At 37.2% G+C, this 18240-nt stretch overlaps 1 protein-coding gene across 2 annotated transcripts in view; it reads right to left on the reverse strand.

The window, feature by feature from the left end:
- Nucleotides 1-564: 564 nt before the first annotated feature.
- Nucleotides 565-18240, reverse strand: part of ppp2r5a (protein phosphatase 2, regulatory subunit B', alpha isoform) — a 37806-nt gene continuing 20130 nt past the window's right edge. The window contains exons 3-14 of one of the 2 annotated variants that reach the window (XM_008397524.3): nt 14650-14751; nt 14415-14507; nt 8460-8590; nt 6946-7005; nt 6598-6706; nt 6442-6495; nt 6257-6307; nt 6051-6170; nt 4377-4504; nt 3544-3645; nt 2436-2493; nt 565-2342 (exon numbers count right to left, since the gene is read on the reverse strand). In XM_008397524.3, coding sequence (XP_008395746.1) covers nt 2244-2342; nt 2436-2493; nt 3544-3645; nt 4377-4504; nt 6051-6170; nt 6257-6307; nt 6442-6495; nt 6598-6706; nt 6946-7005; nt 8460-8590; nt 14415-14507; nt 14650-14751 — 1107 coding nt within the window. In that variant the 3' untranslated portion in view covers nt 565-2243. Of the gene's footprint in view, nt 2494-3543; nt 3646-4376; nt 4505-6050; nt 6171-6256; nt 6308-6441; nt 6496-6597; nt 6707-6945; nt 7006-8459; nt 8591-14414; nt 14508-14649; nt 14752-18240 lie in introns of both variants that reach the window. The other variant, XM_008397523.3, reaches the window with a different exon arrangement.

Below are 18240 nucleotides of genomic sequence, written 5' to 3' on the forward strand. Positions count from 1 at the left end.
GAATCTCTGCTGGTAGTTTAAAAAAATCCTTATTTAAACTTATCTTTATGTCACATTACCGCCAAAAACAAACGTAATTCACAGGAATTTATTTATTTGGCCAAGGCCTCTGATGATTTTTAGAGGACATTAGAGAAGAAAGCATCAAGAAGACCAAGAACCATCTCAGATGAATGTGGGAATAAGTTGTAAGGAGGTTTAAAGCAAAGTTAGGTGATAAGACACCTTAAGATTTGAGCATCTCACAGATCTGTTCAATCTGAAGTGACAGAATTGCAAACCAACCAGGACACACTTTCTGTAGTTGAACTTGGAGGCAGAGAAAGAATAGCTTTAATGAGTAGCAAATGTCCTAGGTATGTAGTTTTCCACGTCAGCTTCATACTTATTCTTATAAAATCTCATTAAAACTTGTGGTTGTCACATAAAGCGGGAAAGTTTGAGTATGAATCCTTTTCCAAGGCATCATTTAAAATAAGTAGAAACTTTGCACCCCCTGCTGATCTTTACACAAAACTGCAATGTTTCATAAAAAAAAAGAAAAAGAAACCGTTACGCTTTGAATAGAAAGATAAAGTAGACTTTATTTGATGGTGAAACCTAAACAGTGTCTGTGATTACAAAACAGGTTCCCCGTTTCAAAGTTCACAGAGGCTGGAATGCTGTACTGACAGAAAGGCATCAGAGAAGACCGACAGATGAACTGAACAGAGCAGAAACGAGCAGACATCGGGTTCAGAGGGAACACCATTCAGCGCTGGCTCTCAGAAGTCTTTCCTATAAACCGTGGAGGTCAGGGGTCGCGCTTTTCACATCATGTTTGAGCTCCCAAGGTCAGACGCGTCAGGCGAAAAGTCACTGGGGGTCTGGATTTCTCATCTTTCATGGGTTTTTCTGGTGCAATTTTCTTGGTAATGCAGAGTCACAGTTACATCTCGTTTAGCACCAGGAAGGAGCCGAGACGATTTTAACTGTCGCTCAACCACAGCAACGTCAAAGCCGAGTGGCATTTCCCTGTAAGTAGCCTCCAAACTCAATAAATACACTCCAAAAAAATACACAGAAGCTTATTATGCATCCCATTCCTGGATGACCCAAAAATATTCATCTTCATCAATGCTCAGGCTTTTCGTTTTTGGTCTTTTTAGTTTAACGATTTTAAAGGAACAATTCATTATTGTGGTAAATAATTGCTGTCTGTGTTGCGTCATTTAATACTTTTAACTTTCTTGTAATGCATCTTCTCAATAAAGCATGTAGGTGTTAATTAGTGTGCTTTTTAAGTTTAATTTGGTAGATTTGTTTTAATTCTCAGGACAGAGCCATCATTTACAGGCGCAAAGTTGAAATGCTGAGCTACTCCTTTAAATCAAAATATATATTTTTTTGAATATCAAAAGCCCTTTTCTCAATACTTTAGTGTGACTCCTTTAATAAACAGTGACAAATGTATTAGCTTCATGTTTTCACCAAGATGAAAAAAGTATTTACCAACACCTGCAACCACAAAAATAGGCTAAAAAAATATTACATTTACCTTAAGTATTAATCACTTTTAAATTTGTAGTCTAAAGCAGAATGATTTCAGGAATTATATCCGTTGATCATAAATCATTTATGGCCATGATTCTTCATCTCCTCACAACAATTTTTAAAATTCTTCTTTTTTTTTTTTTTGCATATAAACAGGTCTCTGTATAAATATATATACGGGTGTCTGTATTTATCTGGGTCTGGTCCCATGTGCGAAGAACAAAGAAAAACGCTCCCAACATTCGAGTTCCCTTCTCGTTTCAGGTTTGCACCTACAGGTGTGGGCAGCGACGAGGAAAAGCACATTAAAAATAGACATCTTTAAATAGCTGTTCGGCTTGTTTTCTTCTAAGTGCAGCGCGGTTGGAAACGGTAAATTCAAGTCATCATTTCCTCTCCTTCCCATGTATTATACACTGAGCACGAGAAGAAAAAAAAATCATTACCGATTAGGAAACTAGACGTGGAAGGATACAGCTCTGATCAGACATATAAACAACATACGGCAGCCACACTGTAACATCCAAAAAAAAAAAAAATTGTCTCGTGGAAATATATATATATTTATATATACAAAGAACTGCTGGTGTTCTTTGTAGAACTAAGATTTATTATACTGCCGAGGTGTAATTTGTGTTACATCCTTGTTAATCTTCCTCCAACGGTCCTGAAAGTTGAAGCGCCTCAGAATAAAAAGCTGCCATCCGCTGTCATTTGGCACATGAGACGCTCTCACAGGCTGTGTCGGTAGCGTCTTGATGGAGGTCTTCCATGATGACGGCAGTAGCTTCAACATCGCCGCTGCTCTCCTGGGGGTCATTATTGTTGTTGTTACTGTTGTTGTTGTTAAGGGCTGCAGGAAACCCATGACTGTTGTTCTGGATCTCAGAGGTGCGGCTGACCTGCAGCTCCTCCAGCTTCTTCCACAGCTCGTCCCGCTCCTGCTCCTTTATCATCTCTCTGGAAAAACAACAACCAACTCAATACAGAATGCTGAAGTATTTATGCCCATTTTTCCTTTTTTTAAATTTACCTCTGAGATGGATTTATTTAATTAAGCTTGTAATCTTTACACAAACTATTCAAAACAAGAATTATGAGGAAAAGGTTTGGACATCCTACCAGCTAATCGTTAACTGCATCCTTGTCTGAAGTAAATATAGTAAAGGTATTTTCCCACTCCTCACTTTCATCCAGGCCAGCTGACGGCTACAATATTTGTCGATATTTTTTTCCTCAGATAGTATTGATTTTTCACCCACGAGTATCGATACATTAAATCCTTCTTTTACTTTGAATTTATGTCAAATCCACATGAATTAAATGACTGTTATCACACATGAAATTTTGTACCCAGTTGCACATGTACATTAAAAATTACATGCAATGAAAAATTCAGTTACAATTATTTAAATAATGAAACAAAATGGATAAATCGCATCATCTAATATAAGCGAATAAGCCAAAAAAAAGAAAAAAGGTTATTTTTCTGGACAACCAAATACACAAAGCCACACAATTAATATTTAAGCTAAGCAAATGTATAACAAATGCCTAACAAAAACACCAGTTATTACACCATCAGTTCAATTAATTCAACCCAAATCTATGAAACAGTCGCAAAATGTCAGCAAAATCACTGTCCCTCTGAAATCTTTCAGAAAATCGTAAAAATTTTATCAAATCGTGTCGTTTACCGAATATCGTGATGTATATCATATTGTGAGCAGACTACTGCATCGCATTGTGAGATTAGTTTATCGCTACAGCCTTGTTGTTGAGTAAGAACAAAAAAAATTGGTGATCTTAGTCTTTAAAAAGGAGGAGTACTTTTGAGCTGACGAATTTGGCCCATGTGTCAAAATGTTTGCACATCCCAGCTCTAAAGAAAGTAAATTTAAAAACTAAAAATCAACCTTAAATTTGAATTTTCCATTAGAAGTGTGTTTTTGCTGAAAACTGTCATTAATATTTGATAATAGGGGTAAACGGAGGTTTACTGCTGCTTACCGCTGCTTTTGTGTTTTATAGGAAGCCGTCAGCTCGTCAAACAGAGGGCAGTTCATCTCCATCAGCGTCTTCAGGACGTTGTAGATCAAAGCCACGATTGTCCTGAAACAGAAAAAACAATCAAGAGCTTCAGGAAGACGGCTCACAAACATCACATGCTGGTGGTTTTTACCACAATTTTTCTACTTTTTAATCCCCTCGCATATTCTTGTGTAAACCAAAGTAAACGATGCAGATTTTTAAACTGGATTTAATTTTCAAAATGGATTTTATTATTATATTAGCCTTTAAAGTATTTAAGTTTTTCTTTGGACTTTTGCTGCCTATATTCACTCAGCCAGTCCTTTTCAAGTTAATCTGGTTAACACAAATTATGAAAAAAAAGAAAGAAAGAAAACAATTAAATTGATATAATTGCATCTTAACATTATTTTTTTTTAGTCTTGGAATTATTACACCACAAGAGCAATTGACCAGAGAGACACTATTTTCTTAAGGACATGATGTACATAAGTGTATGTGTACACATTCAAACATGCCTCTATTATTTTTCTGAAAGGCAGAAAGTGTATGAAGAAAACAAACTTGTGCTAAATTATCTGTGACGAACATAATGGTGCCATCTGTCTGTGTAAATTGTTTGCATATAAAAACAGATTTAAAAACAGACCGCACAAGGTTTATGCGCATGAAAGCTCATCTTTACAGTTACTCAAAATTAAGTTAAAATAAAAATGTCAATCTATTTTCTTTTATTTACATAAGCTAGTTATTTAATCAGTCCCTGCCCTTCTTAAGATTATTTTTGCGCCTCCTACAGCGACAGCACATACTGGTTCCAGTGCTCTTTGGAGATTTTGTACAAGCTGCTGAACATGATGGGAAGGATCTTATCGATGTTCTCCTCGATGAGGCTGAGGATGTACTCGTTGTTCCAGAAGTACAGCGCCCGCTCTGCTACCTGTCAGGACACACAGAGGGAACTTCAGAAAAAACAAAACTGCCATAAAGAAAGTCAAACGGAAGCTGTTTTATGTAAAGATGGAGAAGAAGATGCATTACAGATGGAAGAAAATGCTGCATAAAGATAATGCCTGTTACTTGTTGGTACCTTCAGTCAAATTAATCTTTTTTTTTTTGTATCTAAAATGAGTTTCAAATATCAACAAATCAAAGTTCACGACATTAAAAACTGCTAATAGAAAGCTTGTGAATCCATTAGTCTCCTCTTTATTAAGGGTCTAAATTTAATTAGAAAACAAACATTTTTACGCTCAACACTGGACACGTAATGAAGCATCTAATGCCGAAAGCCAGTTTTTGTCAGGAAAGGTCAAACAATAAAAGACATTTGATCTATGAGAAGCTAAATAGTGAATGCTAAAATCATCCACAAGCCTTTTATTTATAACAATTAGTAATAATGGCACCTACCGCTCCACCTTCTTCAAGTAAACAAAGTCTGCTTATGTAAAACGGGTCAATTTTACCAAAACTGTTCCTAAAAACTCAATTTAATCTGGAAAACGTTTAATGTGCATTTATGTAGTAAAACACTATTACAGATTTACAACAAATGTCACTATAGGTCATTTGTGACCTAAAGAAATAATGACAAAAAAAAGTCAAACATTGTCGCACCTTCTCCAGTGACCTGGTAATTAGCCACAGCTTTAGAAGTTTTCCTCTTTCTGCTATTAAGAGAGCTAATAAATATTTGCTACTCTCCTCAACAACATTTACAGTCTCATTTACCTGAGGGTAATTTCTCTACTTTGTGCTCAGTAATTACAAGTTTCTGTTTTTTTGCTCATCCTTACAGGTAAAAAAAGTTCTTCAAGAACAGGTGAGACTACATATGGGAATAAATGCAAGGCTGTTTGGCACTGACTGAGGCAATTTGAGACTTTTTAAATAACTAGGCAGGTTTTTTGGCAGCATACCATTTATGAAAAACAAGCATCTTCAAAAAAAAAAAAAAAAAAAAAGAAAATACATTTATTGAGCAAATTCTCTAGTTTCTGGCTATGTTTGTCTATGGTTTAACCAGTGTTGCAAAAAAGACTGAAGCAACTAATTTGTAGAAATGAAAACATTTGCTTCTAGTCTGAAAGGTCTGGAAATAAAATTTTTTGTTGTCCACACTTGTTTAGACCTGAAATAAATCAAACTTGAAGCATTCAGAAAAAAGGAACTACGGTAAAGTGATGCAAATCTGCAAAAAAAAAATTAAATTTCTTCAGTTAATTTAATGATATGCACAAAAGTCTGAGTAAAGTATAATTGGCTGAAGATATTAATGGAAGCACTGCTGGTAACTTAAATCCCATCTGACTAAAAACAAGTCGAGTTAAATGAACAGTAAATTCTATATTAATAAAAGGTTTCAGTGTTTAGTCTCTGTGTAAAAGTGCGTCTGTTCTTCTGTTATGTTATGTTTTACTGTTAACTAAAATCTTTTAGGGTTTAAAAACATCCTTCCTTACATCTGTGTATTTTGAGCTTACCTGAAAATGTGGGTTGGACACACATTTAGAAATCTGCTTGAATAATGGCTCTTGGATCTTTTTAAACTGCGACGGTTCGATGACATCCAGGATCTCCTCTATTTCGCCCAGGAACATCACCTGAGTGGGAAGGTGAAAATTACAAAAAATTAGCACCACATAACAGACAGAAATAGCTGAAAACTGCACAAAGAGACGAAGAGTACCTCTTTTTGGCTGCAGGTTTTCGGCCAGAACTTCAACAGGCCGCGGATCACCTATAGAGACATCAGAAATTCTGTTTTACGCTCGTTCATGTGGGCGGTTTCTAGTAACCACTATAAAATAATTTGCTGCGGCAGACTAATCTAGTGCAGTGAGCTTTGAGTGGGAGGAAGGATAAAAACGGTACCGGCTCGGTAAGCGATGGATCTTTCTCCAGGAACTGAACCACACAGTAAGCCAGCTGAAGTACAGAAAAACAGAAAAAAATAAATAAACATGCATTTTCATTTCCAAGCCACTAGAAGGTGCTGCAATACAGAGATCGGAATTTTTTTTTTTTTACCTGTGCATGGAAAAGGGACAATGCTTTAGCTGTGTGCAACGGGATGAGCACTTTCATCAGGAACTGCTTGTGCTCTGCTTTCAGAGGCAACGCGAAACCGTTGATGATACTGTAAACAAAAAACACGCCTCGATAGATTACAGAAAACACAAAGGAATTCCATCAGCAGAACGGCTGTTTTCCAAACAGCATGCTCTGAAATACTGATCTCATTCTGCTCAAGCCTGCAAACCAGATCAGGACACGATCAAATGTATCACGATGTACAGAGACAGTTTAAATCAGCATAATCAGTTTTATTTATGGCAAGGAAAAACCCAAAAACCTTTCAATTTAATCTTCCCTCACCTTCCGAGGATCTCTAGCAGTTCGGCCACACCATTAAAGTGTTCGGTTTCATAGATGAACCTGGAAAAGGAAAAAAAAAAAAAAAAACACAAGCAAAGAAAATATAACATTGTTAAAACGTAAAACTTTAAAACTGGAGCAGATTAATCAGATTACTTGAATCTGGGTGAATTTAAAAATACTGTTGAAATGACTAACATACAGAATAAATAAGTGAAAACTTTATAAACTCCAGGCATTCTGAAAGCAATAAATAATATATATATATATATATCTTTCTTTAAGTTATAAGAAACCAAACTTAATTTCCCTCGTAAAACAAAACCAAGAGGAAAAAAATACAATTAAAACAAAGAATTTATAGATTTAATTACACATGAACAGGTTCAGGAACAGGAAAACCGTGGGAAAAAGAAAAGACTGCAACTTCAACAAGGGCCCTTCTAATGTCCTCTATTTTGACTTATTTTCTGAACAAACTGCACTGGGAGCGTCATCATACCTGAAAGTCCCTCCTACTCTACAATAATAAACTGATAGATTAAATAATTTCTAAAAGTCTCAAACACAGCTGGTTTTATTTCAAAGGGAAATAAGAGATGCATCCTACTGTAGGACAACTTTTAAGAACCATATTGCTCACAAAAATGCTATTTTATGACTGTTATCTTTAGTACTTTAGTGATCTAACAAAAACTGCACAAAGATCTAATTTAAATCTCTTTTTTGCTCAAATATCTTTAAATGATTCTTGCGTTCGATTGAAAATGGCTAAAATAGCAGCTGTAGTAGAAGTGAACACTATCGACGCTACTTTAAAAAATTACAGAAATATCTGTATCCTTGGGAGGGAAATATTAGGAAAAGAGGGTCAGCTCAAAACTTTTGCACAGTAATATCCATATGAAAAAGCAAATCCGAATCAGGTTTCACCACCACAAAGAGACAAACAAAAATAATCAATGAGCTCTACATAATTCACCTTCACCTGTTTGATAAAGCATTTCCATCTGTCTGCTATGTACAGAGCCTGACAACTGTGGCCCTATTTTTATCCTCCGTGGCAGATGGCCAACGTCGGGGCCACCCGTTTTGCCACCTCGCCTGTTGGAAACGACATCAAGCGTTCCCTGCCTCAATCATCCAAAGCTCATCGTCACACAGCAACAGCAGCAATAAAGCCGCAGAGAACTGCTGGGAAGAATAAGTGATGATTCTCACTCACAGCTTCGAGTCTCCTTAGTAATCAGGAGGGAATCTGAGATGTTGGATGAAAATTAATGAGTTATGCTCATTGCTGCAAACTACACCTGGATTAAAAGAAACAAAGGGCTTTCTGGGTAAAGTCAAGAGATTTAGCAGACATTTTTAAACCAACTTTTCCCTTTTGCAAGTATCCTTTGATAAATAAAACTTTTATTCTCTGGAATGTATTCCACACAAATGAACCTGTCCTTATTTCTATGCAGCATTTATCAGCAAAAGACATGCTTCCCTGCTAATAATTAACTCACTTCAAGAAGATGTTGTTGATCTGCTTCCTGATGAAGGCTCTCAAGCCCAGGAATTTTCCGTAAATCCGATGGAGAATAGTCTTCAGGAAGTCCCGCTCCCTCGGGTCCTCGCTGTCAAACAGCTCCAGCAGCTGCAGAACGAAGAAGAATCTTATCAAAAACTTATTGACTTATTGCAGGAAAAAGGTAATCTATTTCACTTTTGTTTTTAAGGAAATCCTTCATTTTGTTTGAGAAGCCAACAGAAACATCCTCCATCATCTGGTGAGCTAAAAACAGACATTTTATGTAATGGTCATTGCTGTCCTTTATGACTCAAATACACTCCCTTTACTACATGTGTAGCTCATATAATAACTCCTCTTGGTGGTGTTAAGACCACGTCATCTCGCTTAAGTCCCAAATATCCTAAAAATGTGTTGGATTACCAACTGTGATGCAGCTAAGTGGTGACTGTTTCCAGACAAAGTACGAATAATCAAGCTCTGTTTTACCAGAAACTCACACTTTACTTCCCATGCACACAGTACATGTGCCTGAGCGCTCAATAATGTAAACAGCCTTCAAGCCCCCAGAATTAAGCAGCTATTTACAGACATGTGATGAGTCATCATTACAATTCAGTTTGAGGAAAGCAAAGCCAAAGCCACCAAAATAAAAAAAAGTAGTGTTTGTGGGTTTTATGCTCATCTTCTGCTCGCATTTTACAGTCACCTTGGTGAGAGGGCAGGCAGCTTGTTTCTATCCCAGTTTACTGCCAAGGACAAGACTTCATCATGTTTGTGCACATTGTTTTTGTGTGTGTTTTTTTCCCCTGCCGATTTAAATACATTCAGCTGTTCTGTATCATTCAATGGTGCAAGCAGTCTAACTGTTGCAACAGAGTATTGCGACTGTAGATTTGCACAAGGATGCAACTGTTTTCATGTTATTACTTCTTACTCCACAGGAAATTTTAAGCATCATTTTATAACCTTTCATGCAATCATTTCAAAGCTGGTGAAGTTTGCAGCCGATGTTGGACGAGTTTTTAGAAACGATGCATTCAGAGCCTAAACCAACAGAAACAGCGGAAATTTCTAGATAATATATGTGGTGTCAAAATTTAACACCACTTTAGGAATCGCTAGATCATGATGCTGCCACCATGTTTCAGAGAGGACCTAGTGAGAAGGCAGACCTTTGGTACTTCATTGATCTAGTGAGTTTGGGGCGATTTGCATGTGGTTGTCCTGTCATCATATTCCAGCTCCTCCAGATTTACCACGGACCTCTTCACTGCTTCTGTGGTTCATTTTCTGCTTGCCTGTCAGATCAGGTGGATCAGAATGTGTCTTGCTACAGTTGTGTAAAACACTTTCTCCTGCTTTGAACGTCTCCTCATACCTCATCCCTGACCTGTCTGGTGTGTTGCTTATTTGCTAATGCTCTCTGAAAGCGGAGACCTTCGAGGGCTTTATTTAGGTAATAGAAAAAAAAAATCACTATGAATTTCAGAAATGTCCACATGTCAGGTTGTGTAACATCACAATATATGGAGTGATGGACAGACATGGATTTGTGAATGAATCTTAAATGAAATGATGAATGAATTGAAAAAAAGTCTAAAAATAATATTTTGTCATACTCCATCTTCTTTCTCCTTTTTCAGACCCAGAAATAAATTAGATTCCAAACGTTTTCAGACCATAGGATCTCTGGATCTTCAAAGAGCAGAAGTAATTACACTGAAATTGAATTACATAAAAGTAAAGTTTCAGTCAGGTGATGTGTGATGTAATACATTTGGCAATATTGACAATCTTTCTAAAAATACTAAATTACAAGCCTGCAAGTTATAAACTAGATAACTAGTTAAATGTGAGCCTTGCAATATTGGCTTGAATGTGTTTTGAATAAATAAATAAAAAGTATATATCCGGAAAAATTCAGACCTTCATTGCATTATTTTGAACTAATTTGGCTACAGTTACATACATAGTGTACAGTGCTATTGTGATGATGTACGTTGAGTCATTTAATTGTACTTGTGATGGTCAGGTAAATATTAACAAGCATTATTTGGATTTCTTTTGTGATAAAAGCACGACATTTGACAATGTGGTATAGTTAAACAACAGATTGATATGTGCACCATAAATTCCAGCAGCTCTGGCTATTCACTTGCAGTAGGCTTTCAAGAGTTACATAAGCACTCAATCAACACTGAAGTTGATCAATAATATTTAAATGGGATATGGCCATTGGGTCTGTGTTTATTATGAAATGAACACAGCCACAGTGTAATGCGGGGGTGCTGGTTTCGCCTGAGGGGGAAACATCAATATTCAATCACAAAAGGTCACGCTAGGACGTTAGCTCTCAGCAAAGTCATCATGCAACAAATACACAGAAGTGCTTATGAAAAAAATATGAGATCTAAGATGCTTTCATTACTGCACAATGTCATTGTTAATTATGACTGTTAAATTGTCACTCAAATGACTTTCTAATATGAGAGCAGCTTTCTATTTCCGTCTAAAACCTCCGGCTCTCGCTGACACTGGGTGGACAAAGTCAAATTAAAGGCTGCGCTCTTCATTTTCTCACCCTCTTTCATTCTTTCCAGTAAGATAAAAACCCATACATTTAAAAAAAAATAAAAAATAGTTAAAAGAAAATATTTTTAACATCATTCTGGTGCAACTTGACAAAGTGACTGAAATTAAATAGCGAGCTCATCCGACTTGTTTGCAAAGGCTCAACTGATCCCAACAGGATGACATTGAATAAACCACAGGCATGTTAACAACCTGCTTTTAATCAGCCCTTTTTAACATCGGTAGTATAAATTCTGAAATTTATTGTGCTTCAATAAACTGTCTAAAACAAATGTATCCTTTTTTGGGATGCAGAAACTGCTAGAACATCCTAATCTGCAGCAGGTTCCAAGAAGATGACCCATTTGTTGAACCATAAGTTGAAGGTCAGCCAGATCGTTAAATGATTAAACATTGGAGCATCGTATTCTCATTATTTCAGAATGATGAAGTAGAACATTATCAGCTGGGAAATACGGCAAAAAGAGGAAAATTAATGCACTGAGTTGAGGGAAAGTTATGTCCCTAGATATTGATCTGTGGTTATAAATAAATTGATTGGGACTGTGGATGCAGCCAGAGTTCAATAAAAAATGTGTCTAATCATCATCTCACTACAGATGCCTACTATCAAACTTTTATCAATCTATAATCATTACATCACTCAAAGAGACAGAATGCAGTGTTTTACAGACTACGTGTATTATAATCATTAGAAAAGTGAGCTAGCCTCGATATAAATACAGAACAAAATGCTGCCTTTGAAACAGAGCTACTCAGCATTTTTTATACAAACATTGCAGACTTTTCCGGACTCAGTGTCCCAGAGCTCGCAGTCGTAAAGCTCGCCATATATTTACGGTAAATATTTCTGCCACGGGCAGGCTCTAAATATGGAATATGTAAAAGTAAAAAATGGAAAAAGGGAAACGAGAAAGGAAGGCAGGAAAGAAGGACAACTCTTAGACAATGCAACAGAACATCCGATTGTCTAGTTGTATGGAATTACAAATATTTTTCCATTCTATTATTTTCAATCTCCATTACTGTTCAACATAACCTTAAACGTGTTTGCTATGCAGTCTGGAAATTTTATTATTTGGCAGCAGAAAATTATGGATGACTTTTAAACATGTACTTATATACATCTCTTTAAGAAGTTGTATATCTGCAATATTGTATAGAACAGTCAAAGAGGTCATTTCTTTATGTTGGCCCATCCTTTGTCGCTACACCAGCTTCGACAATTGTGGAAACGCTTTTGGAGACCAAGGGAATTGCTATACATTTTTCCAGAAGTGCATTTGTGAGGTCAGACATTAATGTTGGGCAAGAAGGTCCAATTCTTAGTTTCCCTTCCAATTAATGCCAAAGGTATTTTATGATGCTGAGGTCAGGACTCTATGCCGGCCAATCATGTCCTTCCATGCCAAACTCTCACCTGTGCATTTATAGACTTTGCTTCGGGCACTAGAGCGTAGTCATGTTGGAACAGGAGTGGGCCATTCCTAAACTATTCAAACAAAGTTGAACGAGCAAAATTGTGCAACACACTTAAGTACCTTTCCACAGAGCTAAGGGGATAAACCTAATTCCTGAAAAGGAGCCGCACACTAAAACCCGGTAAAGTTGCTGTCACTCCCAATTGCTCGTTATAAACCCACCAAGAGTTGACAGTATAGTATTTAGCAAAGGAAATTTTTTGCACAGGTGGCATCAACAGAGTTCCTAAAAGCGCATTATTCTTTAATGCATGTATTGTACAAGGCGGATTTGAGCATTTTGGTGACACTAAAAATTCAAAACTTAAAAAGGTGCATAAAGGCAAATATATGAAATGATTTACCCCTAAAGAACAAGCTAATGGAATTTAATGTATGTTCTGATCCAATACAAAGCTCTTCAATTACTGATAAAATATTCTTATCTCAATTACTTTGGTGAATACTAATCAAGTTAAACAAAAAAAGTTCTAGCAAAGTTTGAGAATGTGCCTAAATGGTTCTGTTGACATTCACCTCAACCATTTGGAGCCAAAACTGAAATTTACTACCTGTACACACCTGATTTGAAACAAAATGGGTTAAAGTGAGAAATTGACCACTACAAACCGAATGAAAATGGGATTTACAAAAAAAGAAAGGGTGCTGTGCAGAAAGCTGAAAAGCAGCAGATATCCTTCAAAGTCCTTTACTGACTCAAACATGAGTTAAGAAAGCATTTTTCTACATTTACAAAACTGTAAATTAAGTTTCACAACAGGAAAAAGATCCCAAAATATATTGCTGCAAGTCTCTGGATCATCACATATCAGAAACTCTTCACTTCTCTAATATTCATGGAACAGATTTTACCCAATCTATAAAAATGCTATCCAATTAAAAATAAAGACAGATGTCAAGTGGCTCATAAGCCCAAACTAACTGGGCACCAGAAGTATCTACTAATCTACATGGCAAAATTCATGAGCAATGAAAGTTTTTTGTCAGAGCTCAACTGGTAAAAAGATGAAGTAATAATACACTGTGAGCTAGATGTGGGTTTTACTTTAAATGAATATTGGGAGGGGGGCAAAAAAACCCAAAACACCCTCATTTTAGTAAGCCACAAATTGAGGTTCCCCACGGCAACACAGAAAGGCACAGCTACGCTCTGTACAAAAAAAGTTTAAAATACATCCCGACAACATGCAGAAGCTTCAAATATGGTTATTTTCCAGAATGTCGGCTGTTTTCTGATCCAGCATCACCAAAAGAGTAAAACAAACCAATGAAGTGGCGGAGCAGAAAAGTGGACATAATGAGCCGCAAAGAAAGCCATCAAATCTTTACTCAGTTTTTTTCGTCTCCTTATGAATCTCCGGCTCTCATGGCTGCAGCACATCTCACTGGGAAAGCTGTGTTTTATGATAATTGAAGTTAATCAGGCCTTTTCTGACTGGCTTTTATTGCCAGCCAGCGCTGGACCACACTCTTCTTCTCTCCTCCTGAAGAGTAAACAACAGGCAGCTATTTAAAGCTCACAAACGACTCACTCACATCATGGAAAGTCGAACCAGGCACCTCGGATGTGGCTCGGCCGACATTCCAAACCTTATAATGCCTGTTAGCAACTGCTACAAGACGTGAAGCATTCCTGAAGTAGGTGGGTGCTGAGCGTGGACATATGTAGACGAGTTGCAGCAGATTGTCTGATTCAGCCACAAAAAGTGAAGTGTAGGCTGGTGAAATGCGGCGATAGCGTCTGCTCTACTTGACACATTTGAAATCTCCAACTTTCTTGATTTAGACTTCCACACACTGTGAGATACATTCGCAAAATCCAGACAATGCAACAAATTGGTAATGCAAAACATTTTGGGGAAAAATCCACCTACCTGCAGCACAAATTTCTGATCAATAAATCGCTTTGCAATGCTGGGCTGAAAGTCTGGATTCTCTAAGAAGCGCAGCAGAAACTCGTAGACCAGCTAGAAAGGAAAACAGAAAACATTTATACACACACACATATATATATATATATATATATATATATATATAAAATAAAAACACTCTGCAATCACTCTGAAACAAAAGTATGAAATCTCAAGTATAAAAGTTTAGAAAACGTACTTGGATATGAGGCCATGCAGCTTCTAAGGTGGGTTCATCCTCCTCTGGGTCGAAATCGGGATTGTCACTTGGTGGAAGAGCCCGAAAAATATTGGTGCTGATCTGCAGGGAGGTGGGGAAACGAAGTAAATTTTTATTAAAATAAAACCATAAAAAATTTTTAATGAAGCAGAAGAATGCTGAAAAACAAAAAAACATAATTTCTGTGTTAATATGATCCTATGTAAATTTTTTGGCCTGGTATAGATCGTTTTCCGTGTTTCTCACTACCTCTGATTAATGTCAAGCTCTTAATACAAGCATCTACTGGAGGAGATGTTCCAGCGATATTCAAACTTTGCCTCGACATTACAGATGCTTACCAACACTGCTACACCAGTCCTTCCTTCCCGTTAATAAACCGCATACTGTGTTGTAGCGTGGTGTGGCTCTAAATGAATTTGCTTACAGCCCATTTGCATGCGTCACATCTCACACGCCGATGATTCTTCAGATAACATTTTGAAAATAGTGCCTTGTATCTTAAGGTTTTTATGTGATAAAAGAAAGCAAAACACAACTTTAATCTTTTTTCTTTCAAAAAATATTTGAGAAGAGGGACATGTATCTGTATCCAGCCCCTAGAAAACTGACACCCTTAAATAAAATCCAGTTCAACCAATTGATTTTGCATTACCTGTAGATATCCAAGCAAATATACGGGACAATTATTTCCACTGATTTACTTGAATCTGAAGTAAATGGAAAGCCTTATGAGGTTCTGTGTGTGGTTTTTCTTAATTTAGGAGAGAAAGGAAACATGTGGAAGGTGGTATTCCGGTCAAATTAGGCAACAGTTAAACTATTTGACCTACTTACAAATCATGTGTACCAACGTTTCCAGGAGAAAGCTCACACTCTACATCACCCCGAACACAAAATACAGTCAGTAATAGTGGTGGCATTTTGGTGTGGGATGCTTTTGTGTCAGTGGAAAAACTAATGGATCTGTATGCAGGAAAATCCAGCGGGAAAACCTGTCAGCGGATGCAGAAGACAAAACTGATCGAACTACGAGTCTAAATTTCAATGTTTATAAAGGCCCAGTCAGAGCAAAGATGTAAATCCAGTTGATATTTACGTGACAAGACCTAAAAATAATGCTATTCACGGATGCTCTTTGTCTTATCTGACAGAACAGAAGTTAATTTGCAAAGAAGAAAGGGTTCAAATGTTTGTGTTTAGATGTGCACAGCTGTGCAGAGCTAGGTAGAACTGAAACCCTCAAAAGCAGCTGAAATAACAGACAGGAGTCAGAGGGGCTGCAAAGGAATCACACCTTTTTGGACTTTGGTAACTTGGTAAAAAAAAAAAAAAGAAAAAAGAAAAAAACCCCCATCATCTATATTTTCCTTCTACTTTGAAATCACACACAATCCCAGTGAAACATACAGAATAATGTTGGTGAAAAGTCACTAAGCAGCCTGAGCCACCTTCTGATTATAGCAAAACAATTAAATGTTGTTACTGAAACAGAAGGGCAACTGACAGACCATTACCAATTCTGCATCTGCCACAACCTCTTAATAAAATTCTGCAACGAAGACAATCACTGTAGACAGGTCGCTGCCACCTCTAGCCCCCGTATTGTTATTTTTAGCTGGGGTAAATTTGAGAGTGATAAACACACACACAAGCAGCGGGGAGCTAGAAAAGCCAGTGTTACGTGATTGGATGGACAAACTCGCGCTGAAGTGATCGAGGCAACATCAAATTAAGTATTGGCAGCTGGAAAATCCAGCTGACACTAATGGGAGAGGAAGGCAGCAAAGGAGTTGTAAACCTCGACAAAACTGAAAAACAAATGGAAAATCAAGAAAAACCTTTTCATTTGAGTAATTTCTGAAGCAGCTGGCAGCAACATCACAGAGGGAAAAGTTAAAAACATTTACTGATGGCCCAATAACAGCCAACTAATAAAATCCACACGGCTGTTAGACTGATTGAAATTTGTGATCAGACATGAATGACTTGTGATAAATCAGAAATTGGGAAAACATCCTACTAATACATGACTTAAGTTCTTAATATGCATGCTTCTTTCTGCAAAGTGATGGGTCTTATTTAACAGCTTATCTGCCATATTAGCACAAACACTTCAATGTTAAGACAATTATGTCTCACAAAAAAAAAAAAAAACGAAACTCCTTCGCAACATGTTAATCCAAATATAGCCCAGCTACAAGCTAATGTATTTTACTGGAAAAGTTGCTGATAATTCTGACAAAGAGGGGGAAGTGAAGCCTCAATGCATCCCCACAGCATAATGCTGCCACCACCATGTGTAATTGTGGCGATGATGTTTTCAGTGTGAAGTGTCACGTTACTTTCAAAACAACCTTGTGGCAAAAAGGTAACCCAAAAGATAAATTCATCCTTCATCTGACCAGAGCAGATGCCCTTCACGGCTCGTGGCAAACATCATAGAGGTCTTTATTTGTAAAAGTTCAAATGATGTGAATATTTTTACATGCAACACTTTCGTCAGGTGGGTGTCTGCGTCAGCGCAACGATTATAACTGATGCAGCATTTCTGCTTTAGTCACCTCCTTCGGTGACTATTCAGAACACAGACCCACGACAGCGACCCTTTAGTTCTTGGCTTAAAGGAATGGTGTGAATAGAAGAGGGAAGGTCTGCCATGTCCAACATCTGTTCGTAAGCACAGCTGCTCTGGTTTCTTAGCAACGTCACAATGAACACAGACCGATTTCAATATCACACTCCCAACACGCGCCTCCTTTATGACCTGGATTATTCAAGAGGCTGAAATAAAAAGACTGGATGGAGCTTGAAAAACGGCAGGAATATCTACTTTATTTCGTTGTTCACTCGCTGCAGCTTTAATTGAATTTTGGGGGGGGGGGGGGGGCATTGTGACATTACAAACTGCTCTGCTGAAAGAATCTAAACTCAGGAAGAATGCCTAAATTACTTTGACATTCAGATAATCCAGGTTTGATTATCTCAAAGGAATAGTGGGAGGCTTAATTTCGTTCAGCTGTAGTCCACCCTTCTCAAGGACATATTAGACTCTTTGCTCCCTCATGGCAAACACACCAAGATGTTATTACATTAGTTCCTGGCTTCCTTTTACTTTGGAAAAGCCTGAGCAGAGCAGCTGTTTCTGGGTTAATGAAAACCCCATCTGGTAACATCAAGCATCTCATTCATTCTTAAAATCCCCGACATAAAATCACTTTAACGCCTCCTTTGTGGAGCAGAGTAAATGTTCAGATGTGATGTCACCGACAAGTTTCAACAAACATTATCTGGGAGTCATTAAAGCTTACCTTTGTTTGTGCACCACACTGTTAAATGTGCCAATTAAGACAATGTAATGAACAAGAACGGTCATTATGGTCCATTCATTAATTAGTCAGTTAGTTGGAAATGCAAAGAAGAGATCTAGGAAATGAGTAAGAAAACAAGACATGAAAGTCACAAATTTACTTTTACTTTTGATCAAAAATACCATTCACTATAAAGGTACTGATAGAAAAATGTGTGAATATTCATGAGTTGAACATTTGTACTGAATCCCCAATAAAA

The sequence above is a fragment of the Poecilia reticulata genome, chromosome 21, assembly GCF_904066995.2.
Source record: "Poecilia reticulata chromosome 21, P_reticulata-male-v2, whole genome shotgun sequence".
NCBI classification, from domain to species: Eukaryota; Metazoa; Chordata; class Actinopteri; order Cyprinodontiformes; family Poeciliidae; genus Poecilia; species Poecilia reticulata.